The 24,842-nt window shown below is 52.7% G+C and overlaps 1 protein-coding gene across 1 annotated transcript; it reads left to right on the forward strand.

Moving 5' to 3' along the window:
• Positions 1-655: 655 nt before the first annotated feature.
• On the forward strand, positions 656-19,878 carry ANPEP (alanyl aminopeptidase, membrane). Its single transcript, XM_081227952.1, has 20 exons — positions 656-1,575; positions 2,107-2,249; positions 2,359-2,498; positions 2,926-3,052; positions 3,140-3,294; positions 3,557-3,670; positions 3,770-3,913; positions 4,094-4,159; positions 4,283-4,348; positions 5,950-6,125; positions 6,389-6,468; positions 7,757-7,890; positions 8,010-8,065; positions 8,993-9,140; positions 12,298-12,389; positions 12,847-12,957; positions 13,085-13,252; positions 14,211-14,351; positions 14,776-14,857; positions 19,265-19,878. The coding sequence occupies exons 1-20, from the start codon at positions 923-925 to the stop codon at positions 19,412-19,414; spliced, it is 2,946 nt and encodes a 981-aa protein (XP_081084078.1). The 5' UTR covers positions 656-922; the 3' UTR covers positions 19,415-19,878.
• Positions 19,879-24,842: the final 4,964 nt, after the last annotated feature.

The following is a 24,842-nucleotide window of genomic DNA, read 5'->3' on the forward strand; positions in this document are numbered from 1 at the left end:
GCATGATAAGTAATATCTTCCTTTCTACCAAGGATAGAATGGTTGACCTCTGAGTAAGAAAGAAGGGAAGGATTTTCAGGTTCTACTATATGGTATTTAATATGTTTTCTCATTAAATCTGTTCAACAAATCTGAGAAGTAAATACTATTATTTATGTATGAGGAAAGGGGTCTCAGAAAGGTAAAATTACCTGCCCAAGGTCATGGCTGGGAAGAGGTTAAGCCTCCACCAGCCTCCTCTCTTAAAAAAAAAAAAAAAGGCAAAACAACTTATTTCATTCTTCTCAGTGATCTTATAATTGAGGAAAAAGTTTTTGGCAGAAGGGAAAGGGAGGGGAACCTGGAAGAACTCCCTGCTCTGAAAGAATGCAAGGGAGGCTGGGGCCATGTCACTGAGGAGCCCTGGGCATCCATCCAACCACAGGGGTGAACCAATGTGTTCTTGACCCGAGCCAGAAACCAACTCTCCCTTTCTCTTCATCTCCCACCTCCTTGCTCCTGGGAAGTCCTTCTAACCTCCTGGACCTAACCTCGATCCTCCTGTTCCGGTGCCTGTTGTCTCAGCTTGCAGGCAGATCCAAGCCACCTGGCCGCTCCCTCTCCCCGCTGGGCACGAAGCCTGACGCCTGCCCTTCAGCCCTCGGTGGGCTCCCAGGAAGCCTGCAGCCTGTAACCGGACAGTTTGCTCCCAGCAGGTACCCCTGAGCTGCACTCCGCACACTGTTCCTGGATCTCCTCTCCGAAACCTGGGCAGAGTGTGTTCCCACCCAGTCCGGTGACCTTCGCCTGTCTGAACCCTGGTTAATTTTTGCCCAGTCTGCAGGCTGTGGGGCTCCTCCCCTTCAGGGATATAAGCCTGGCCCGAGGCTGTCCTGTGCCTCACCTGTCCTGAGCCTCCCCAAGCTCCCTCCGCACCCTCACCATGGCCAAAGGATTCTACATATCCAAGGCCCTGGGCATCCTGGGCATCCTCCTGGGCGTGGCAGCCATAGCCACCATCATCGCTCTGTCTGTGGTGTATGCCCAGGAGAAGAACAAGAATGCCAGGTGTGCCACAACCGTGGCCCCTACGAGCCCCACGACCCCTACGAGCCCCACGACCCCTACGAGCCCCGCGACCAGCCTGACCACCACCATCACCGCGGCCACCACCTTGGATCAGAGCAAGCCGTGGAACCGATACCGCCTACCCACGACACTGTTGCCCGACTCCTACAATGTGACACTGAGGCCCTACCTCACTCCCAATGAGAATGGCCTGTATATCTTCAAGGGCACAAGCATCGTCCGCTTCATCTGCAAGGACCCCACTGACGTCATCATCATCCACAGCAAGAAGCTCAACTACACCACAACCCAGGGGCACATGGTGGCCCTGCGGGGCGTGGGGAACTTCTTGGTCCCCAAAATCGACAGGACCGAGCTGGTAGAGCCCACGGAGTATCTGGTGGTGCACCTCAAGGGCTCGCTGGAGGCAGGCAGAATGTACGAGATGAAGAGTAAATTTCAGGGGGAGCTGGCCGACGACCTGGCAGGCTTCTACCGCAGCGAGTACATGGAAGGCAATGTCAAAAAGTAAGTTAGAGCCGGGTCTGCTGGGTGGGGGCAAATCCTAGGTGCTGAGGCAGAGCTGGACCCTGGGAGCCAAGGAAGGGCTTGGGTTCGGGGCCTTTGAACCTTCGGGAGTCCTTGGCTGGCCCATCACTCCATCTGCAGCTCCGGTAGAGCAGCTACCAAGACAATCGACCCTTTCCCGGAGGGCTCCTCTATACTTTATTAGGGAGTGGGGATGAGAGATGAAATTGCCCCTTGGATAGATAGGAAAACAGGCTCTGAGGAAAGAAATTTGCCAAGGTTTCCCAGCCAATACAGGGATGGAACCTGCCAGGACTTTGACCCTGAGTCCAGAAGGAGCTCTGCTCTCCCATGTCAGCTGGCCTGTCGGCCTGGAGGCGGCCTGGGGGAGGTGGGGAGGGCAGGGATTAGGCCAGGCAGCATCTGTGCACCCCGTCCCTCCACACCCAGCAACACCCTGCAGCCCCATCCCCACACACACACGGGCACAGGCATTAAGCTGGCATACCCTCTAACCCCCGCTTTGGGCAGGGTGCTGGCCACGACACAGATGCAGTCTACAGATGCCCGGAAATCCTTCCCGTGCTTTGACGAGCCGGCCATGAAGGCCACATTTAACATCACCCTCATCTACCCCAAGGAACTCACGGCCCTGTCCAACATGCCGCCCAAAGGTGAGCAGGTCTGGCTGGGGCCACACATCCTTGGAAAGGAGACCCCCAGGGCTGGGGCACAGGGCAGGGAGAGGGCACAACCCCACATGCCTGCATGCTCCCTGCCCAGGTCCCAGTGTCCCGCTTGCAGAAGACCCCAACTGGAGCATCACTGAGTTTGAAACCACACCTGTAATGTCCACATACCTTCTGGCCTACATCGTGAGCGAGTTCACGAGTGTGGGTACAAGGGCACCGAACAACGTCCAGGTATGGAGCTGAGGCCACCTATCCTTCCTCGGGATTGGTCCTGGCCTGGGAGATATTCCTATTTATCCTCATCTTTGTCCCAGCCCCTGAGTTGCTAGGCAGTGTTTGAATCCCAGTTCTGAGTGATCTTGGGCAAGTGCCTTAGGTTCTCTGACCCTCTGTCTCTGCATCTGAAAAGTGGGACCCTCCTCACGAAGGGAGTTCCCGACTCCTGGGTGCCAGACAGATGGTGTCTATGGCTATTGTTATTCCCCAAAGGCCCCTGCCTGTGACTCAAAGCTCTGAAGAGACACCCCTGCCTTCTCCTCCGCTGACCAAGCCTCCCAGTTTAACCTAGTTGGTCCCCCAGCCTGCCAGGCTTTGGGACTCGGCCCACCTGCACCAGGACCCAAGAAGGGCCCCTGACCTACCTCTGTCTTCTTTGCAGGTCCGGATCTGGGCTCGGCCTAATGCAACTGCAGAGAACCATGGCATTTATGCCCTGAACGTGACAGGTCCCATCCTAAACTTCTTTGCCAATCATTTTGATACACCCTACCCACTCCCAAAATCTGGTGAGTGAGGTACCTCACATTGGGGGGAAGCGGATGGGTCTCCCCCCATAGCCCGAGGCCATCCCACCAACAGCCTGGACTCCCCAGACCAGGTTGCCTTGCCCGACTTCAACGCCGGTGCCATGGAGAACTGGGGGCTCGTGACCTACCGGGAGAATTCGCTGCTGTTTGACCCACAGACCTCCTCCATCAGCAACAAAGAGCGGGTTGTCACTGTGATTGCTCATGAGCTGGCCCACCAGGTAGCCCCCCAATCATGGGGAGTGCAGACAAAGAATGAGGGGGGCTCTGGGAGGAGACGGCACAAGTTGTGGCTCCGTCCTTGGCAGCTGAGAAGGGAAGAGTTCCACCTGGCAGGGTGTCAGGGAAGAGAGTCATGATGATGTCGGTGAAGCCGAGCTCAAGACTGGCACACTGGGAACACTCGGTGAAGGGTAGCTCTGGGTACCGTTAGTGACCGCAAGGCCCGAGTGGCTTGCTGGACTGACCTCCCCTCCCCCACAGTGGTTTGGGAACTTGGTGACCCTGGCCTGGTGGAATGATCTTTGGCTGAACGAGGGCTTTGCCTCCTACGTGGAGTACCTGGGTGCTGACTATGCAGAGCCCACCTGGAACCTGGTGAGCCCGCTGCCCAGGGATCTCCGGGGTCTGGGATGGGGGAAGACTTGGGTCACCCCCTCCCAGGCCAGTCTCCTGATGGCTGCTGGGGATTTGCAGAAAGACCTCATGGTGCCGAACGATTTGTACCATGTGATGGCTGTGGATGCGCTGGCCTCCTCCCATCCCCTGACCACCCCTGCTGACGAGGTCAACACACCCGCCCAGATCAGCGAGATGTTTGACTCCATCTCCTACAGCAAGGTGCTGCCCAGCCCCCGTGCTGGTCCTGAGACAGTAGTGGTCATGGGAAGGGAGGTGGGGTCTCGGCCTACAGGGGCCCACCGAAGCCAGGGGCTCCGGGAGCACCTGTTCCAGCCCGATGGGGACACAGGGTCTCCTGCTGGCTTGGCGCAGCCTTCTGAGCCCCCTCTCCTCCACCAGGGAGCCTCGGTCATCAGGATGCTTTCTGAGTTCCTGACTGAGGACCTGTTCAGGAAGGGCCTGGCGGTGAGTACCCTTGGCCAGCCATAGGGTGGGAGGTGTTTCCTCCAAGCCCCGGCCTACCACAGAGGCTGAGTGGTAGAGCCTGGGGCAGCAGCTTTACCCTCACCGTGCCCTGTCTTTCCACAGTCCTACTTGCATGCCTTTGCCTATCAGAACACCACCTACCTGGACCTGTGGGAACACCTGCAGATGGTCAGTAACAACCAGCCCCCCTGAAGCCATTCTGTGGGGGTCCTGAGATGCTGAAAGTCCCTGGGGGCAGCACACGTGTAAGAGAATGTGCCCAGCTCCACTGCTTACCCTCCCAGGCAGGCCATCTGGAGGCTTGGTTGCTCATCTGTAAAATGGGCGCAATGATGGCTCCTTGAAGGTGGTGTTATGAGAGCCTGGGTCACGAGCCCTGGCAGGCAGCCCCCCTCACGCTACAGTGAGCTCTGTGAGGGCAGCTGAGGAGTGCCGTCATCTGAGTAGCGAGGAAACGGGCTCTTGTGGTTCCCAAGCCCAAGCCTTCCTCTCCCTGGAACTTTGGAGCCAGTCATTCACCTACTCAGCATTCCTGGCTGCCCGGCGCCCTGGCTTGCCCCTCCCAGACATGACTTTGCACACACCAGCACCCTCGGCGCGCTCTCTGACCCTCCTATCCAGCCTCACCTTGCATTCCTGTCCATTCAGACCCTGAGTGGCCCCTGTCTTTGGGCAAACCCTCTGACCACTCCCACCCTCCCGCCTGCCCCTCCTCCCCACCTCTCTTGAGACACTCCCCATCATCCCCCATCATGTCCTCTCCTTCGTGGCAGCCCCCACCCCTTCTCTGTGGCCCTGGTCAGCCCTACTGATCCCCCCATATGCCTGTGCTCCATGACCAGCCTGACCAGGGAGGGGAGGCCCAGGGCCTTGTCACAGTCACAGCTGGGCTCCAGGGCCCTCCTGGCCAGTCTCCAGCCCGACATCCATCTGCCACGAGGCCGGTCCACCTCCCACACCTCCCACAGCGTCAGTCCCTCCCCTCCACTTCCACTGTCTTTCTTGCCCAGCCTCAGTTTCCAGCGCCTTCCTTTCTTCTGAAGCCAAGCCCTCCTCCACACCAGCACCCCTCCAGCTCCATCTGCTCCTCCCTCTTTCCCTGAGCCCCTTCTCTCTGCAGTCCCCCTAGAGACGCCCTCTCCCTCAGCTTGCACCTTCCGACAGGGTCTTCTGCCCTCTATTTACGCTGTTCTTAGTTTTTTATTTTCTCAGTTATTAATAGATGTGGTTCGTTTTTTGTTATTATTATGAAAGCAATGCACACACATGGAAAGAGATGAAAAAAGATTTAAGACAATAACAACCACCCTAAGCCCATCCCCAGACCCTCATCCAGGTGCGTTTCCTTCACATCGCCATGACCCTCTCCTTCGCGCTGCCTGTGACATGGGGACACTGGTTTTCCTTCCTTTCTGTCTCCTCTCCCTGCCTGTCCTCCCGGGTTTGTTCAGGCTGAGCCATGGGCATCCTGGGTGCCCCTTCCTGACACACACCCACCTGAGGTTGGATCACAGAATGGGAGGCAACATAGATTTGCTTAATCAAAGTGGAATGAACCAGAGGCTGGGAAGCTCTTGGCTCATCCAGCACTGGGCAGCCGAGGAGACAGAGAGCCGGGCTGGGACCCCAGCTCCTGCCTCCCAGCCCAGTGCTCCTCCACTGCCTCCCAGCAAAGTGGTACCACTAAGGGGAGGCCAAGGTGCAAGGGGAGAGTGGGTGGGTGGGAGAATGGCAGTCGCTGATGGCCGCACCATATCCCTCTGCCCAAGGCTGTAAACAATCAGTCGACCATCATGCTGCCAGACACCGTGCATGCCATCATGGACCGCTGGACCCTGCAGATGGGCTTCCCCGTCATCACCGTGGACACCAAGACAGGGGGCATCTCCCAGAAGCACTTCCTCCTTGACCCCGAGTCCAACGTCACCCGCCCCTCAGATTTCAAGTGAGCAGATGAGGTCACTGAGACAGGCGTCCTAGTGAGGGTTCTGAGGGGCAGTTGCTCTGGAACCCTCTGACCATAGCAGGGCCTGGCCCGCTGTGGCCCTGCCATAGTGGCTGTAGACAGTCTCCCTCCTGGGCCAGGAGGATGGGGGCATTTAGTGCCAGAGTTGGGCAGAAACTGGAAGTCCGGGCAAGGCTGTTCTTTGCTGGCAGTGCCCAAGAGCTGCCATTTCTCACACCTGGCCTCTGGATCTCTTGTTGCAGCTACCTCTGGATTGTTCCCATCTCATCTATCAGAAGTGGCAACCTACAGGACCACTACTGGCTGCGGGGCAGTGCAACAGGTAATCCAGCCCTGCCCTAGTGGACAGCAGCCCCATCCCATATTCCCAGCTCCTGGCCCATGTTCTGGGGTTATGGCAGGCCTCAGCCAGGGCTTCCTTCATCGTTTCATTCAACAAATGGAGCCAGCGTCTTTGGTTCTAATTTCTACGCTGTGTGACCCTGGCCAAGTTACCATCTCTCTCTGGTCTCCATTTCCCCATCTATACAACGGGGCTAGGAACAATATCTACCCCATTGAGTTGTGTGAAGGTTAAAGAAGAGGATTCCCATGAAATGTTTAAAACAGTGCCTGGCACATAGTATGAGCAGTCCTACTCTGCCAGGCACTGAGGAAACCAAGGTCAAGGCAAGTCATCCTCTGCCTAAGCCAAGGCTGTAGATGAAGGGAAGGAAGACAAACAGTTCAAACGTTCCAGAGCTGTGCTGAGTGCTTTAACAGAGGCATATGTGGCCTCTGGGGTACTGGGGCAGGTGGGTAGGGAGCAGGGAATAGGGAGCTTCAACTTCATGGAGAGGTCAGGAAACCCTTCCTGGAGGAGGTGAGCTGAGTCAGAGTAAGAGCAGGAGTTCGCCAGGCTAATGGCAGCAGAGAGAAGCAGTCCAGGCAGAGTCAATAGCAAGTGCAAGGCTTGAGGTAGGAGAGAGCTCGGGGACTGAGTGTGGCTCGGGCAGAGGTGCGCCCTCGGTGAAGCGGGTCCCTGCAGGCTGCAGGAGACAATGGCTATGTCCTCGGGCCAGGAGGAGCTGGGACAGGTGGGAAGTGGGAAAGCCATTGGGTCTGACCTGCAGGTATGGAAGGATCCTCTCTGGCTGCCAGGAGAAAGGGTGGAGGGAGAGCCGTGAGGAGGGGGCACGGAGCCCCCAGGAAGAGCTGAACAGTGCTGGGGGGCTAACTGGATGGGAGGCGCTGCCTGGGTGTGATGGCGCTGTTACAAGCGGAGAGGTGGGAGGAGGAGGGGGTGGAGGGGGAGTTGAGTCTGAGTGGCCGGGGGTGTGCCGATAGAGTTGTCCTGGTGGATGCCACTGGCCCGGCCACACAGAGCCTGTGGGAGGCAGGGCGGCCACTGAGGTTCAGAGATGGTAAATGGTCTGTCCGAGGTCCCCGGCCAGAGTCGGGCCCCGGCAGCCAGTCCTACCCCTCTTCTCTGCCCCCCTCCTTGGCATTGGCCCAGCGGCGTGAGGGCCGGCTGCTGCCAGGCTGCAGTGGAGGCTGCTCTGCCGAGGCCTGGGTCAGGTCAGCCTGTGGCCTTCTGAGCAGCCCTGCCCAGCTCTGGTCTCTCTCCACAGCCCGGAATGATCTGTTCAAAACCAGAGGGGAAGACTGGGTCCTGCTAAACGTCAACGTGACGGGCTATTACCAGGTGAACTACGATGAGAACAACTGGAGGAAGATTCAGAATCAGCTGCAGATAAGACCGCAGGTGGGTACCTGCCGCCCCACCCATCCCCTGCCCGAGGCCCAGCCCCAGGATGGGGCCCCAGACTGCAGGGCCTGCCCGCACCGCCAGCCCGAGGTCACACGCTCTGTTGCCCCTTCTAGACCATCCCTGTCATCAATCGGGCGCAGGTCATCTACGACAGCTTCAACCTGGCCAGGTGAGTGCTCGGCCACGGAAGCCTGGAGACTTGGAGAGTGCGGTTCCATAGTGAGAGCCAGTGCTGCCTCCCGCCGTCCTCGCCGTGTGCCAGGCTCAGCACCGTGGGGTCCCTGTGCTTGTGCACACCCCTCCCTTGGTCTCATGTCCCCGGAGATTGTCGGCGTCACAGCCCATACATCCCAGAGAAGGACTCTGAGATTCAGAGCTTGAGTACCCTGCTTGAGGTCACACATTAGCCCATGGCAGCCAGACGCAGTCCTGTCCAACTCCAAAACCACAGTGCACTCCACGGCACCAAGGTTTTCCGGAGGGCTACCTATGGCCCAGGCCACCATGCTCAGTGCTAAGAAAAATACGGGAAGGACAGGATAGAAGAGATGCAGCATGGATAAACAGATATTTATTGAGCAGCGGCTGTGTTCATGAGCACCAGCAGGTGCCAAGTTCTTAGGCATAAGTGATGTCACCCATAGACATGGACATTTATAAACCAAATATGCACAGATGGCCTGAGGAGGTGGAGGGAGGAAAGACCAGAGAGCCAAGCAAATCAGAGAAGAGGTGGGCAGAGTAAATAGCACAGGTTTCTTGTCTTTTTGAATCTCTGATCTGTCTCCTATGGGCTGTGTGGCCTTAGGCAAGGCACTTTACCTCTCTGAGCCTCAGTTTCCTCACCTGTAAAATGGGGATAATGAGCAAGGAAATGTGACTGGCAGTGGGTGAGGGCCAGGCCTGGGCTGGCCTCGTTTGTGGCACCACCCAGCATCCACGTCCCTCACCCCTACCCCCAGCCCCACCCCTGGTGAATGCTGGAGCTGGCTCAGTTGGGCCTCTGGGACCTCAGGCTCTAGGAGGAGGCTGGGGTTCCCACAGTGAGGCTGGACTGGGTGGGGGTGCTTACTTGAGCCCCTCTGTCTGTTCCCAGTGCCCGTATAGTCCATGTCACCCTGGCGCTGAACAACACCCTCTTCCTGAGCAATGAGACAGAGTACATGCCCTGGCAGGCCGCCCTGAGCAGCCTGAGGTACTTCAAGCTCATGTTCGACCGATCCGAGGTCTACGGCCCCATGAAGGTACAGAGGGGCATGGCGGGGTTCAAGGACCGATTCCCCAGTGCCTGAAATTACATCATAAGGAAGTGAATAGAAATATTGCCTGGAATGGTGAAATACGCCAGGTCCTTGGCAGTGGTGAGAGAGTAGGAGGGATGTAGGGTGAAGGGAGCAGGGACTGAGCAGGTGAGCAGGTTGGGCACAGCAAAGAAAGGACACAGACTTCTAGCAAAGTTTGCTAGATTTGGAAATTAGCAAATCCTTCTTTCAGAAGGCAACAGAAAAAGCCACAGTACAGGAAGGGGGTGGGAGTCAGGGAGAAGACCTTCCACCAGCTGTGTGGACTCAGGCAATCCTCTTCAGACCCAGAGAACCCCTCCGTGAAAGGAGCAGGCCTGTGCCTGCCTAGCCTGCCCTAAGGGCCTGGAGGAGGATGCCGATGTTAACAGTTTTGAAGCTTGGGGGCACGGGCAGGGAGGATCAGAGGGAAACTGCTCGCTCTGGATCCATAGCTGACCCCATAAGGATGTTCATTGAAGTGTGGTTTATAAAAGACAAGAAAACCAAAAATACTCAAATGTCCAACAGTTGGAGTTGGTTAAGTAAACTAGAATATCCATTTGATGGAATATTATGTAGTCATTAAAAATGTTGTTCACATGATTAACTAACTGTTATGGTAAATGAGGTTTTAACTCACTTTAAACTCATTAACCTACCTACACCTTGGATTCACCCCATCCTCCTAATGTAGTAAAATCACAATATTTGGTCAACTCAGTATTCAGCGTTTACTTTATGTGATTATTTAAATATCATTCTCTGCTGAGCCACATAAAGTACCATGTTTATGTCTCCTTTTTTATACATCTTATACAAATATATCAGATAATACATTAGTTTCGCTTTTTCCTGGAGGCATCCCTCCTGGAGCCCTCTGTCGGCCTGCTCCCTTCTAGAACTGCTACTCAGCTCCCATGCTGGGAGGCTCTCCATTGTTGCATCTCTTGTTTCCTGAACCCATGGATTCTTCCTTGAGTTTTCTCTCTATTAGGGGAGCACATCTTCCAGTTTTGGAGAAAGGGTTCATAAGAGGTGGATTTTTTCAGGTAGATTGTCTGAAATGTCTTTATTCCACCTTCACACTGCATTGAGAGTTTGCTTGGGTTTAGAAGTTTCTAGGTTGAGAGACTTCCCTGGCGGTCCAGTGGTTAGGACTCTGCACTGCCACTGTAGGGGGAATGGGTTCAATCCCTGATCAGGGAACTAAGATCCCACATGCCTCACAGCATGGCCAAAAAATTGAAAAAAAAAAAAAAAACGTAGTTTCTATTTTGGAAATTATTCCTCAGGAAATTTCAGGTCTTTCTCCATTGACATCAAACCTCTTGTGTTTCTGTTGAGAAGCCCAGGGCCTTTCTTATTTCCAGTTCTTTGAATGAGGCCAGGTTCCCCTTCTGGAAGCTGTGGGCTCTTCTCTCCATGCTGGTGGTCCTTCATGCAGGCCTTTCTTATCCTTCTACATTTTCAACCTGGACAACTTTGCATTGCTCCTTTAAACTTTCTTCCTCTCCTTTTTTCCCCCGGTTCTCTCTTTCTGGGACCCTTGTTAATCCAATTCACTGCCCTTACATTGGTCCTCTAGTTTTCTTCTCTCCTATTTTCCAGCTTGTTGACTTTTTGTTCTGCCCTCTGGGATATGCCCTCAGTTTAGCACACCACCTCTCCTCATTTTTTCTATCATATATTTAAGTTTCCAAGTGCTATTCCTGGCTCCAGCGTCCTATGCAATATCTTCTCTGAGCTCTTGGAGGATATTTATCATAGGCTTTTATGAAGTTTTCTTTTTCTTTCACTGAATTGTTTCCTCCAAGTCTTCTGTTTGTTTTGATCTCCTCTTTCAAGTTGGAAGCTGAGCTGCCCCTTTGAATTTGAGAGTGAGGCAGTGGTTGAAAGCTCCACGAGGAGGTGGAGTTTGTCACCTGCAGTCTTGTTATGGGGTGACTAGGTGGACAAGTAACTCCTCGTGGGGACCCTCAGAAATTAATATCTGTGACTGTGTTCCCTCGAGACCATTCAGTCTCCAGAGTGATCCTCTGTCTTATGCAGTTGAGGCTCACTTTCTGGGATCAGGGTGGGGAAGGAAACTGGGGGTACCTCCATTTAGGCTGTAAACTTTCACCTCTGGCCCTCTCTGCAATTCAGCAACCCTCCTACTGTGTCTGGGGACCCTAGTGCTGAGCCCCTCTGATTCAGCCTTGCTCATGGGGGAGGGAGGGGTGTTGCTTGAGGCAGGGAGGGAAGTGGGCGCTTGAGGGTTTAATTAGTCCCTCTACAGACTTTGACTCCATTGCCCTCTTCACAGCCCGGCCTCACTCCTGTCCCCTGCACACCCATCCCTCTAATCCTGAGCCTCGTCACAGCAAGCTCCTTGCTTCTGTCTCCATCTCCCCCATGGCAGGTGCTCTGCTGCAGACCCCCGCCTTGGCCAAGCCTGTTCCATCTCCCTCTCTCCACCTCCCAGCTCCTGCACTGTGTGGATGTCTCATCCACTGTTGTTTCCTTTCCAATTCTCTTTGCTCTTGGGGGTTTATTCCTTTTACATTTGGATGCGGATTCTGGTTGACACACATGATAATCTACTGTATTGAACCAGCATCTGCAAAGGATTTTAATAACATGGGTTGGGCCTTACACGACAATGCCAGCTAAAAGAACAGCATGCAGAATTGTAGATATGCTGGGTAGAAAAGAGAAAGGAAGGGGCAAACTCACCGATTTGGAAGTCGTGGATTTGGTAAGTCCTGGGGTGGTTAGTATTTTCTGCCTATGCTTTACAGTGTTTTCTAAATTCCCCACAATAAAGGCAGAATACTTATGATCAGGTGGTGGGGGATGGTAGGCCCTAAAACTGTATTAGGAAATGGTGATACTTAGACATCGAGTGTCAGAACTGGTGGAGGAGAAAGAATCTCAGATCAGTCATCTGAGACCTGGACTAGCGCCGGCTCCTTTGACCACTATCTGGCCTTGGGCAAGGCCCTTAGCCTCTGGCTCTTGCTTCTGTAGCCATTAGCCCTTGCTACACTTGCCCACCCACATCAGAGGCTCCGTGGGGCTCCAGGTGGGTCAGGCATGAGTCTCCTCTTTGAGGCCGTTCATGTTTTCTTTTTCCCAGAGTTACCTCAGGAAACAGGTTGAACCCCTCTTCCTATATTTTGAAAATCTCACCAAAAACTGGACTGAGCGCCCAGAAAGCCTGATGGACCAGTGAGTATGACCTCTCTTGGGTCCAGAGATCACGGGTGGCCCAGGCACCCTGACCTGGGAAGTCCAGAGCAAGTCCCAGCAGCATCCTCCTCTGAAGTTCCCAACTCCTGGCTGGACCAGGGCCACCAGTCAGGGAGAAACCCCCCCACCCACTAGGAATAGGGAGCCCTGCCCTGAGGCTCTATGTGGCCTCTTTGTACAAGGGACCAAACTGAAATTTCAAGGTCCCCTCACCGGCATTGTTACTCAGATTCTAGGTGTTGAAGGTGGGGCTGGAGTCTGTGCCCGCCGTCCCTGGGCTGCCCAAGACAAGAAGCACAGAGGGGGACCCAAAGGGCGGGTGGGCTGCAACCTTAGAGCCCCAGCCCTGCTGCCCTGCCTGGAGTTGTGTGTCAGCAGGGGAGTCTTTGCCAGAGTCAGAGCCAGGCATGCTGACAGAGTGTCACCCCTGGGGCAGGTACAATGAGATTAATGCCATCAGCACTGCCTGCTCCAATGGGCTGCCTAAGTGTGAGGAGCTGGCCAAGAACCTTTACAACCAGTGGATGGAGAACCCCGAAAATAACCCGTGAGTGTGTCCCCTGCTTGTCTCCTGATCTTTATCTGTCCCTCAAGCTCACAGCCCCGTCCTCATCAGACCCTCGTCCCACCCTCCCTGCTGCTGCTCTACCCCTGACACCCTGATCCTACACCAGGATCCACCCCAACCTGCGGTCCACCATCTACTGCAACGCCATCGCCCAGGGTGACCAGGAAGAGTGGGACTTTGCCTGGAGGCAGTTACAACAAGCCCAACTGGTTAATGAAGCTGACAAACTCCGCTCAGCGCTGGCCTGCACCAACCAGGTCTGGCTCCTGAACAGGTGAGGACCAGAGCTGGACAGGGCTGGTGAGTTCCCCTCCCCGCCGGGGACCAGGGTCCCAATGTGGGGGAGAAAGAACCAGCCAGGCGCCCACACTCTCCTCCGTGGGATCCTCACAAACCTGTGCAGTGGAGCAGTGTGTTTCCCAGTTTTACAGATGAGGACACTGAGGCTCAAAGAAGCAAAACAACATGCCCAAAGTCTAGAAGCTTTACTAAGTGAAAAAGACAAGATTTGAATCTGGATCTGGGTCCACGTCCTGTGCCTTTTTTTTTTTTTTTTTTTTTTTTTTTGCGGTAAGCGGGCCTCTCACTGTTGTGGCCTCTCCCCTTGCAGAGCACAGGCTCCGGATGCGCAGGCTCAGCAGCCATGGCTCACGGGCCTAGCCGCTCTGCGGCATGTGGGATCTTCCCAGACCGGGGCACGAACCCGTGTCCCCTGCATCGGCAGGCGGACTCTCAACCACTGCGCCACCAGGGAAGCCCCGTCCTGTGCCTTTAACTGCTGCAGTCTCCTAGCCTTTACCTCTCTGTCAAGGGCTGTGGTGCACCTGGACCTGAGGCCTTCTGGACATCCAGCTGGGCACCCCCCAAACCCTTGGATGAGGGCTCCTGGCTCCCACTGTTGTGCCTCTTATGCCATCTTCTGTACTTCAGTAAAGAAGAGCTACCCTCAATGGCAAAGACAGGAGTGGCCACCCTACCTGGTGCAGCGCTTACCCCTTCCTTCGTTCATTCATCGTCAGATATTTATCAAGCACTTGGTCTATGTCAGTATGATACCTGGCACAGCCAGCGACCCCGCTTAGTGGACTCAGTGTCCCATCTACAGGAGGGCGGTAGGACCGAGGAGTCTTTAACCCGCAGCATGCTGAAGGCATATTGAGAGCTTGCAGGAGAGGTGTGTGGGGTGGAGGGCAGGGTCCTTTTACTTATTACGCAGCATGCTGTCCTCACAGGTACCTGAGTTACACCCTGAACCCAGACCTCATCCGGAAGCAGGATGCCACCTCCACCATTAACAGCATTGCCAGCAATGTCATCGGGCAATCTCTGGCCTGGGACTTTGTCCAGAGCAACTGGAAGAAACTCTTTCAGGAGTGAGTCTGCTGAGAGCATGTTAGGGGAAGCGCACACCAAGGCTGTGTCCCCTGGGGGTGGGCTGTGTGCACCAGACCCTGTAGGGTTGGGAGTGGAGGGTAGACACTGCATCGGAGTGGTCCACAAAGAACCCAGCTTGAGGTCGGGAAGGGACAGGAATTGAAAGATGTGGCAGCGGGGCACAGCTGTCCCTTTTCCCACTTGGGGGAAAGAAAGTCTGGCTGGTGGGAGTGTTCTCTGAAGAGATGGGAGCAAGGACACTGCAATCAAACCTGTGTTCAAGTCCCTAGTGGTGTCTCCTAGGACATGTCATTTCATCGCATCTACGAGATGGGGACAGTCACAGGGTCCTGTGTCACCTGCCAGTCACTGAACATTTGTTCCTGGCCCCCCTCACGGTTCCTCTCTCTCCCTGCCCTGCAGTTACGGTGGTGGTTCCTTCTCCTTCTCCAACCTCATCCAGGCTGTGACCAGAAGATTCTCCACTGAGTTCGAGCTGCAGCAGGTAAGAAGCCCCAGACCTTGGAGCGGCACCCAGAGGCCCATCCCCAGTCTCAAGGGACAACCGCCACTCAGCTCCCACCGCATGTGTTCACAAAGCAGCGGGGCTCCATGTGGTCAGGCCTTCCTCATGTACAGGGGAAGCTGGGTATCCAGACTTTCTAAATATCACAATTCAATCACAGATATTCATCTTGGAATTTTTGTATAGGTAAAAGGTAAAGAGAATAATATAATGAACCTCCATGTACCCGTTACTCAGACTGAACAATTATTAACATTTGCTGATATTTTTTGGGGGCGGACAGTTTTCAAGCTAATCACTGATATTATATAATTTCACCTATAAACACTTTAGTCATATCTAAAATAAAGGAATTTTAAAAACATAATCTATCATTAGCAAATACAAGAAAATTAACAATGCCTTACTATCATCTTATACCCAGGCCATTTTCAAATTCTCTGTCTTTTTTTTTTTTTTTTTTTTGGCCGTGCCACAGCCGCTTGTGGGATCTTAGTTCCCTGACCAGCGATTGAACCTGTGCCCCCTGCATTGGGAGCGCAGAGTCTTACCACTGGGTCCAGGGAAGTCCCCTATGTTCACGTTTTTGAGTGAACCTCTGTTTTTACTTCTCGTAGGTGTACACCTAAGAGTGGAATTGCTAGGTCATTTGGTAACTGTGTTTAACTTTGAGAAACTGCCAAAATGTTTTCCAAAGCAACGGCACCAACTTACATTCCCACCAGCAATGTATGAAGGTTCCAATTTATGTTTTGGGGAAAATTGTTATTTTCCTTTTTTAAAAAACTATAGCCATCCTACTGGGTGCAAAGTGGTATCTCACTGTGGTTATGAGTTGCATTTCTCAGATGACTAATGATGTTTAGCATCTTTTCATGTGCTTCTTGGCCATTTGTATATCTTCTTTGAGAAATGTCTATTCAAATCCTTCACTCATTTTTTTTTTTTTTTTGTGGTACGCGGGCTCTCACTGTTGTGGCCTCTCCCATTGCGGAGCACAGGCTCCGGACGTGCAGGCTCAGCGGCCATGGCTCACGGGTCCAGCCGCTCCGCGGCATGTGGGATCTTCCCGGACCGGGGCACGAACCCCCGTTCCCTGCATCGGCAGGCGGACTCTCAACCACTGCGCCACCAGGGAAGCCCTTTCACTCATTTTTTTAAAAAATGAATTTATTTATTTATTTTTGGCTGCATTGGGTCTTCATGACTGCGCACGGGCTTTCTCTAGTTGCAGCGAGTGGGGGCTGCTCTTCGTTGCCGTGCACCGGCTTCTCATTGTGGTGTCTTCTCTTGTTGCGGAGCATGGGCTCTGGGCACGCGGGCTCAGTAGTTGTGGCACCCGGGCTTAGTTGCTCTGCGACATGTGGGATCTTCGTGGACCAGGGCTCAAACCCGTGTCCCCTGCATTGGCAGACAGATTCTTAACCACTGTGCCACCAGGGAAGCCCCCTTCACTCAGTTTTTAATTGGTATATTTGTCTTTTTATTGTTGAGTTATAAGAGTTCTTTATATATTCTGGATACTAGGCCCTTATTAGACAAATGATTTGCAAATATTTTCTCCCATTTTGTGGATTGTCTTTTCAGTTTCTTGATAGTGTCTTTGATACACGAAGTTTTCAATTTTAAAAATATTTATTTATTTATTTATTTATGGCTGCATTGGGTCTTCATTGCTGCGCGTGGGCTTTCTCTAGTTGCGGCGAGCTGGGGCTACTCTTCGTTGTGGTGCGCGGGCTTCTCGCTGCGGTGGCTCCTCTTGTTGCGGAGCACGGGCTCTAGGCACACGGGTTTCGGTAGTTGTGGCATGTGGGCTCGGTAGTCGTGGCTCGCGGGCTGTAGAGCTCAGGCTCCATAGTTGTGGCACACGGGCTTAGTTGCTCCACGGCATGTGGGATCTTCCCGACCCCGGGATCGAACCCATGTCCCTTGCATTGGCAGGCAGATTCTTTACCACTGAGCCACCAGGGAAGTCCAATAGTTTTTTATTTTGATGAAGCCTAACTTTTTAGTTTTCTTTTGTTGCTTGTGCTTTATGTGTCATATATAAGAAACAATTACCTAATCCAAGGTCACAAAGATTTACACCTATGCTTTTTACTAAGATTCTTATCATTTTAGCTCTTACATTTAGGAGTGATCAATTTTGACTTAATTTTTGTACATGGTGTAAGGCAGAGGTCCGATTTCATCCCTTTGCATGTGGCTATCCAGTTGTCCCAGTACCATTTATTAAAAGGACTATTCTTTTTTTGTAATATCATTAATTTATTAAAAAATTTTATTGGAGTATAGTTGATTTACAATGTTGTATCAGTTTCAGGTGTACAGCAAAGTGATTCAGTTATACATATACATATATTCATTCTTTTTCAGATTCTTTTCTCATATAGCTTATCACAGAATATTGAGTAATGCTCCATGTGCCATACAGTAGGTCCTTGCTGGTTATCTATCTTATATATAGTAGTATGTGTATATTAATCCCAAGGTCCTGACTTATCCCTCCAGGCCCCCATGTTTCCCCTTTGGTAACCATAAGTTTGTTTTCAATATCTGTAAGTCTGTTTCTGTTTTGTAAATAAGTTCATTTGTGACATTTAAAAAAATAGATTCCACATATAAATGATATCATATGATATTTGTCTTTCTCTGTCTGACTTACTTCATTTAGTATGATAATCTCTAGGTCCATCCATGTTGCTGCAAATGGCATTATTTCATTCTTTTTTATGGCTGAGTAATATTCCATTGTATATATGTACCACATCTTCTTTATCCATTCCTCTGTTGATAAAAGAACTATTCTTTCACCCATTGAATGATCTTGGCACCTTTGTTGAAAATCAATTGACTGTAAATTTTAGGGTCTATTTCTGGACTCTCAATTCTATTTCATTGATCTGTTTGTCTTTATGCTAGTACACATTGTCTTAGTTCTCATAGATTTGTAGTGAGTTTTGAAATCGGGATTGTGGGCCCTCCAACTTTGTTCTTTTTCAAGATCACTTGGCTATTTTGAATCTTTGCTTTTCTTTATGAATTTTAGGATCAGCTTGCCAATTTCTGCAAAAAAATACAGTTGGAATTTTGATAGGGATTGTATTGAATCTGTAGATCAATTTGGGGAGTATTTCCATGTTAGTAATATTAAATCTACCAATCCATTAACACAGATTTATTTGTCATTATTTTTCCTTTTATTTAGGTCTTCTTAATTTTTCTCAACAATATTTTATAGTTTTCAGCATACTGGTCTTGCAATTCTTTTGTCAAATTTATTCCTAAGTATTTTATTCTTTTTGATGCTATTGTAAATGGAACTGTTTTCTTAATTTCATTTTCAGATTTTTCACAGCTAGTGTATAGAAATACAATTGATCTTTGTATATTGCTCTTATATCCTGCAACCTTGTTGAACTCATAAGTTTTAATAGTTGTGCTTTTTTATTTTTCGATTCCTTGGGATTTTCTGTATACAAAATCGTGTCATCTGCAAATAGAGATAGTTTACTTCTTCCTTTCTGGATGCTTTTAATTTCATTTTCTTGCCTAATTGCCCTCGCTACAACCTCCAGTATTAATACATCTTTTAATCTGTAGCATCTCTTTAAAAACAACAACAACAACAAAAAGCATTTATTTGCTCAAGCAACTGGGCCATTTGTACTATAGAAATGGCCACATTTTGAATTTGGCTGGTTGCTTCCTTGTGGTGTCTGTTTAATTTGTCCCTCTCTCCTCCCTTGATTGGATTGAGATTGTAATTCATTTAAAAACTGAGGATCAACTCAATAAGAACCTCACAATGAAGGTTAAATACATGTAGGAGCCAAGCTGAACCTTGGGGCAGTCATTTTTTAAAAAATCTTTATTTATTTATTTATTTATTTTTGGCTGTGTTGCGTCTTTGTTGCTACATGCAGGCTTTCTCTAGTTGCAGCAAACAGGAGCTACTCTTAGTTGTGGTGCGCGGGCTTCTCACTGCAGTGGCTTTTCTTGTTGCAGAGCGCAGGCTCTTGGCGTGCAGGCTTGCTTCAGTAATTGTGGCTCGCGGGCTCTAGAGTGGAGGCTCAGTAGTTGTGGCGCACGGACTTAGTTACTCCGAGGCATGTGGGATCTTCCCGGACAAGGGCTGGAACCCACGTCCCTTGCATTGGGAGGCGGATTCTTAACCACTGCACCATTAGGGAAGCCCAGGGCTGTCATTTTTGACCCCTGCCAGGGAGAGGGAAGGACTGGCCCTCCCTGTCCTGGAGAACAGGCGGTGGTTCCCATCCCCAGGGGCCCTAACATGGAGGGGGAGGACAGAGGACCTGGCAGCCCTCTCCTCAGGGCTGTGTTAGAGACCTAACCTGGGGCTCAGAATTATCCTTTTCCTCGCAGCTGGAGCAGTTCAAGAAGAACAACATGGATGTAGGCTTCGGCTCGGGCACCCGGGCTCTGGAGCAAGCCCTGGAGAAGACCAAAGCCAACATCAAGTGGGTGAAGGAGAACAAGGAGGAGGTGTTAAAGTGGTTCACAGAAAACAGCTAAATAGTCCCTGGTCCTTACAGTCACCTGGCCCCCATGTGAGATGCCCACGTGTGTCTATCCAAGTGGCTCATGGTAGGGCCCCCATTCCTGAAGCCTGAGGTACCCGTGTCCTCCCCTTAGGAACAGAGTCTCTGGCCCATGTTCTCTCCACTCTGCCCAGGGGGCCAATCCAGTTTCTGATGGCCAGACTGTCCAAGTGCCTCCCAGCCCCTGCCCCTCATGCCAACCCTACCCCAGGCCTGGCATGGCTCCTGTCACCCAGGTCCCTGGGGCTGATCTCAGGGAAGTCCAGCTCCAGGGCCAGATGAGCAGAGCCCCTCGATGGATGATGGACTGCCTTGGAGGGCTGCCCTGTGCCCTCTCTCACCCTCCCATAAAGACCCTGAATCTGAGGAGTCAACAGAGCACCAGATCTGTATATTTTTTTCTAAGATAAAATGTAAATAAAAGATTTCTAGATGAGTTTCCAGACTCATTACTAAACTAGAGCAGGAGTGGGTCTGCACAACAGCTAGAGAACCTGGGGTGCATGGGGGCCTTGGACCCCCAGGAAACAGGAGGGAAGAAGTACCCAGCCTGCCGGTCCTTCCTAGAACACCTGTATGGCAGTGTCTGCCTGCAGTGTTCATTTCATTGGCAGGATTGAGACTCTGGGTGCTGGGGAACCACTGGAGGTGGAAGGAATGGGGACACAGCGGTCCCCAAGGTGGAGTGGGGCTTGGTGCCAGACACAGAGCAGGTCCTGACAGTGGAGGGAGTGCTTTTCCAGAAAGCAGGAGTTTCCATGGTTTCAAAAGCTAAGATTTGCACCTGAACTAGCGTAAGGCAAGTTCAGGGAGCAGGGTGCTGGCTGGGCCCCTCTTCCTGCACTGCAGCCAGCACACCTGGGAGAGTGAGAGAAAAGGGCTCACGGTAAGGGCAGCAAGCCCTGGGTCCAGGCCTGGTGTGACCACTCACTGGCCAAGGGCATGTCCTGCCACCTCTCCAGGATCCCTGGGTGGCATATCAGTTTGTAAAGTGGTTGTTTTCAAGAGTAGCATACAGAAAAAGGGCAGGTGCTCTCCAGATCACCTGGGGCAGCCAGTGATCAGGGCCAACTCTGAGGAGGTCTGGGACTCGCAGGGCTCCATGGCCCACATCAGCCTTGGTGGAAATTTCTTGGCAAAGGAGGTCCAGCTGAGCACCCAAGGCTGGTGGGAGGGAAAGAGGGAGGTAACACATAGCCCAGGTTCCTCAGGGGTCACCTCCAGTTGACCCCACCTGTGAGCTGCTCCAGCTAGTCTTGAAGTCCAGCCTGTTTCTTGACCCCTGGGCTTTGGTTTCCTCATCTGCACAATAAAGACGATCTATCGTAGGGTTGGTGTGTGGATCTAAGGAGATTCACGTACTTAGCACACAGTCTGACACTTAAGGAGAGCAGGGTGTTACTATCATCCTTAGCCCTGTCTCCTGCCCAAGGCCCCATCCATCCTTTTTCCTCCCAGCTTCTTCCTCCTTGTGAGAAGCGCGCCAGCAGGCCTGGGGCCAGGAAGGCTCCTCCACGCTCCACTGCCTTCCGCATATCAAAGGGTGGGGCGGGCCAAGGGGTGGGACCAGCCTTGGGTATGGGTCCCTCCACCAACCAGGAGGCTCCCCCCAGCCCAGCCTCTCCGGACCAGCCCTTCCTGTCGCCAGGGCCCAGCTGCCGGTGGCTGGCACTTGACCTTCGGGGGACCAGAGGGCAGGCGGCCCCCTCAGGTGGTCCCCGCTGGGGGAAGGACCAGCACCGCCATCTAGGGTCCCTGGGGGAGAGCTGGCCTCCAGGTAGGAGAGTCAGCAGGGACCCTAGTCTCCGTGCCTGGCACTGGGCTAAGTGTTTATGTGCATTATCTCATTTGGTTTTCAACAGGCCCAGGAGATAAGGACTGTCTTTATCTCAGTTTTGCAGATAAGGAAACCGAGGTGCAGGGAGGTTAAGACTCCGCCTCTAATGCCCGTGCATGAGTGGAAGCTGGCCCTGCATTTGGGGCTACAGTAGTTAGGCACTCATCACCTGACAGCTCACAGTGCAGGCATTCATGACTGCCTGTGGGGCTGGAGGAAATCAGTACCGAGGATGCAGCGAGGACATGCAGATCCAGAGACCTGCTTGCAGAACCTAGCTCAAGGTCGGATGCAGAACAGGAGCTGCCTAGAACTCCGACTGCTCATTCCCTATCCAGCGCTCCGTCTACAGGTGGGTTGACTTCTCACGGCCAGTGGGGGGCCCTGAGGATCAGCCAGAAGCAGCGGGGGCAGGGGGGGGCTCTCCCACCTCCCCACCCTCCAGGAGACTCCTCAGGAAGCACGTCCTCTGCACTGCAGGGTCATTAAGAAGCCCGGGGTGAGGTACTTGGTGAATGTCCAGTCTCTTATGGATGGTGACTGGGTCCCCAGGAAGGTGTAGGTGGACCAGTCATCCCAGGCAGGGCACCAGCATCAGTCCCTCTCCCTCCCCTGCCAGGCTCTTAGCACAGAGATGCAGCCAAGAACAGCCTGTCTGGGATGGAGCCACACATGAGAGTGAGGGGCTGCTGCTCCTGAGAGGCAGGGCTGAGCCTGCCCTCCCAGAGGGTGAGGACAGGGGTGGCGGATTAGCCCAAGCCCCCAGCCCTGCTCCCCACCCAACGCCAGCAGCATCTAGGAAGTGTCCCAGGCAACTCCAGCGGGGGTGATAGCAGCCTTTTGCCTCTGCCTTTGCATCTCCCAGAGGAGCTAGGAGAAGGCGGCTGCCAAATTCCAGAAGATGCTCAGCTCTGGCTGGCCCTTGACGTGGCCATCAGTGACTGGACCAGGGACTGAGCCCAGATAGGTGGGAGCCAAAGGAAGGAGATGGGCAGCTGTTCAGTTCTGCCTTAGGTGCAGGTGCCATGAGACTGTGGAGCCAACTTCTTGAGAAGGAGAGAGCACTGGACAGGGAGTCAGGGGCTTGATGTTCCAACCTAGCTGGAGGGCTAGAGAAAGTTGCTCCCCTCCCTGGGCCGGTTTCCTCAGCTGTAAAACGAAGGAGCAAAAAATAGCCATTGCTCCCAAACCTGGTTGGGCCTCGGCTCCAGGTTCCCAGGTCCCGGCCCGATGCACTGAATCACACTCTCAGGGTGGGACCCTGGAACCAGAGGGCTCAACATGCAGTCAGATGAGGGAACCACCGGACTGGATCATCTCTTAGGTCGTGCGATTCTATTCAGCTATTATGTATTGAGCAATTACTACGTGCCAAGCCTAAGAACCCTGAGAGGTGGGGTCTATTATTGTTGCCGCTTCACAGCTGAGGAGACTGAGAGTCAGGGAGGTTTTGTTCGTTTTTTAAATTTTTTGGCCGCGCTGTGTGGCATATGGGATCTTAGTTCCCCAGCCAGTGATTGAACCTGCGCTCCTTGCATTGGAAGCTTGGAGTCTTAACCACTGGACCGCCAGGGAAGTCCCCAGGGAGGTTTTGAAGCTTGCCCACGGTTACACAGAGAGTAAGAGCTGAATGAATGTGCAACCAGGGCAGCTGTGCCCTGTATCTTGTCTCCCTGCTGCATGTAAGCTTGTGTGAGCTTTTCCCATCCTCCGCTGTGGCAGGCAGCCCCTAAAGAGGGTCCTGGGGTAGGAACCAGAACCCACTTCTAAAAGGTTGGGGGAAGACGGCACTGCAGAGGTCACCTAATCCACCTCCTCTTTAAGAGATGGGGAAACTGAAGCACAGAGATGGAGTGACTTGCCTGGCGTCAAAGGGCATGTCAGCAGGCAGTGGGTCAGATGGGAGGCCCTGCATGTGGCAGCTCACGCTCTGGTCTTCCTCCTGCCTCTGCTCTTGCCCTGCACCGTTAACAGTGGCCCCCTGCCAGGCTCCATTGCTATAAGGCAGTCCAAAAGACCAAGAGTGGCTCTGACCAGCCCACCCCCTACCCTCCACCTTCACTGCCCTCTCCACCCAGGACACAGAGGCCAGATGCCTCCCCCTGCTGCCATGTGGGGCTCCCCACAACCCCGCCTCCCGGCTCCTTTTCCAACTCAATTTGTCACTTTTCCCCATCAGTCCTGGACTTCAACCACCTGTTTCAACTTGGCTCATGCTGTTTCTTCTGCCTACTCCTCTTGGCAAACTCCACACATCCTTCAATACTCAGTTGCAACATCCTGCAACTCTGCCCTCTCCGAGTCAGAAACAGAATGAAGTCACCACCACTGCTGGCTCCCAACCCTATGGCAGCCTTTGCTAATGGATCATGGCGCCCCTTCCCCAAGATCCTGGAGGTGCCTCTTAGTCTTGCTCAAGGCCACATAAATCAATGCAGCAGGACTAATGGATCAGGTAACTCAAGAACACAACAGCACTGTCAACCCCATCTCCCACCGGGCTGGCATATCCTCTCTGGTCCCAAAGTACCTGGTATAAACCCCCATCTTGACCTGGGCTCTGATCATTTCCTTCCCTGTAATTTACCCCATCAGTCAGGGCGTGTTTTCTCCGGCACCTAGTACTGGGTGTTGTGAGGTGAACTGTGTTCCGCCACAACTCTTGGCAAAGTTCTAACCCCCAGTATCTCAGAATGTGAATGTATTTGGAGATAGAGCCTTTAAAGAGGTACTTAAGGTAAAATGACTTCATGTGGGTGGGCCCAAATCCAATATACTGGTGTCCTTGTAAGCAGAGACGATTAAGACACAGAGACTGGACCATGGGATAACCATGCAAGGACACAGCAAGGTGGCGGCCATCTGCAAGCCAAGGAGAGAGGCCTCAGAAGAAACCAAACCTGCTGACCCCTTGGTCTTGGACTTCCAGTCTCCAGAACTGTGAGAAAATCAATTTCTGTTGTTTAAGCCACCCAATTTGTGGTATTGTCTTATGGCAGCCCTAGTAAACTAATACACTGGGCCTAGCACATGGGGGCCACTCACAAGGACCCTTTGGAAACAACTTCACATAACTGTGAAAGAGCCCTATGGGTCAGCAGGAATGCACCCAGGAGAATGCAAAAGGGCAATGGTGACGGGCTTCAGGCAAGTGAACAGGCCCGAGCATTAACTCACCTGTGTCGCCTGCACAGCAGGCCAGGTGGAGCCCCTGTGCAATAATTACTGTCAAACTGGCAAGTGAGGGCCTGGATTCCAGGAGGGGGAAAGCAGCATGATTTGTTCCCTGCAGGACGGGGACGTTTTTCCTTTTCCAGAAGCAATAAGAACCCAGGTGGATAGAAGAAAAACAGACCAAACCAAATTTGGGTGTTTCTTTTGGTTTTTTTTTTAAGAAGTACAAAATCTAAGCATATACTTTTCTTCCCAGTCCCATCCCCACCCCCCCAAGCCCACTCCCCCACCAGTCCCAGCCTGTCCAACCACTGTGGTCAAACAACCCATGTTACTGCAGCTCAGGCTGTGCTCTGCAGAGCACTGGTCGTTCTGGGGGGCGTCTAGGAGT

The sequence above is a fragment of the Mesoplodon bidens genome, assembly GCF_964165515.1.
Source record: "Mesoplodon bidens genome assembly, chromosome: 3".
Classification (NCBI taxonomy): Eukaryota; Metazoa; Chordata; class Mammalia; order Artiodactyla; family Ziphiidae; genus Mesoplodon; species Mesoplodon bidens.

Excerpts from the sequence above, each read along its gene's own strand:
- ANPEP (XM_081227952.1), top strand. The coding sequence starts at position 923 with ATGGCCAAAGGATTCTACATATCCAAGGCCCTGGGCATCCTGGGCATC. Across the intron at positions 1,576-2,106 it reads ATGGAAGGCAATGTCAAAAA|GGTGCTGGCCACGACACAGA; the intron begins GTAAGTTAGAGC and ends CGCTTTGGGCAG. Across the intron at positions 3,295-3,556 it reads CTCATGAGCTGGCCCACCAG|TGGTTTGGGAACTTGGTGAC; the intron begins GTAGCCCCCCAA and ends CCTCCCCCACAG.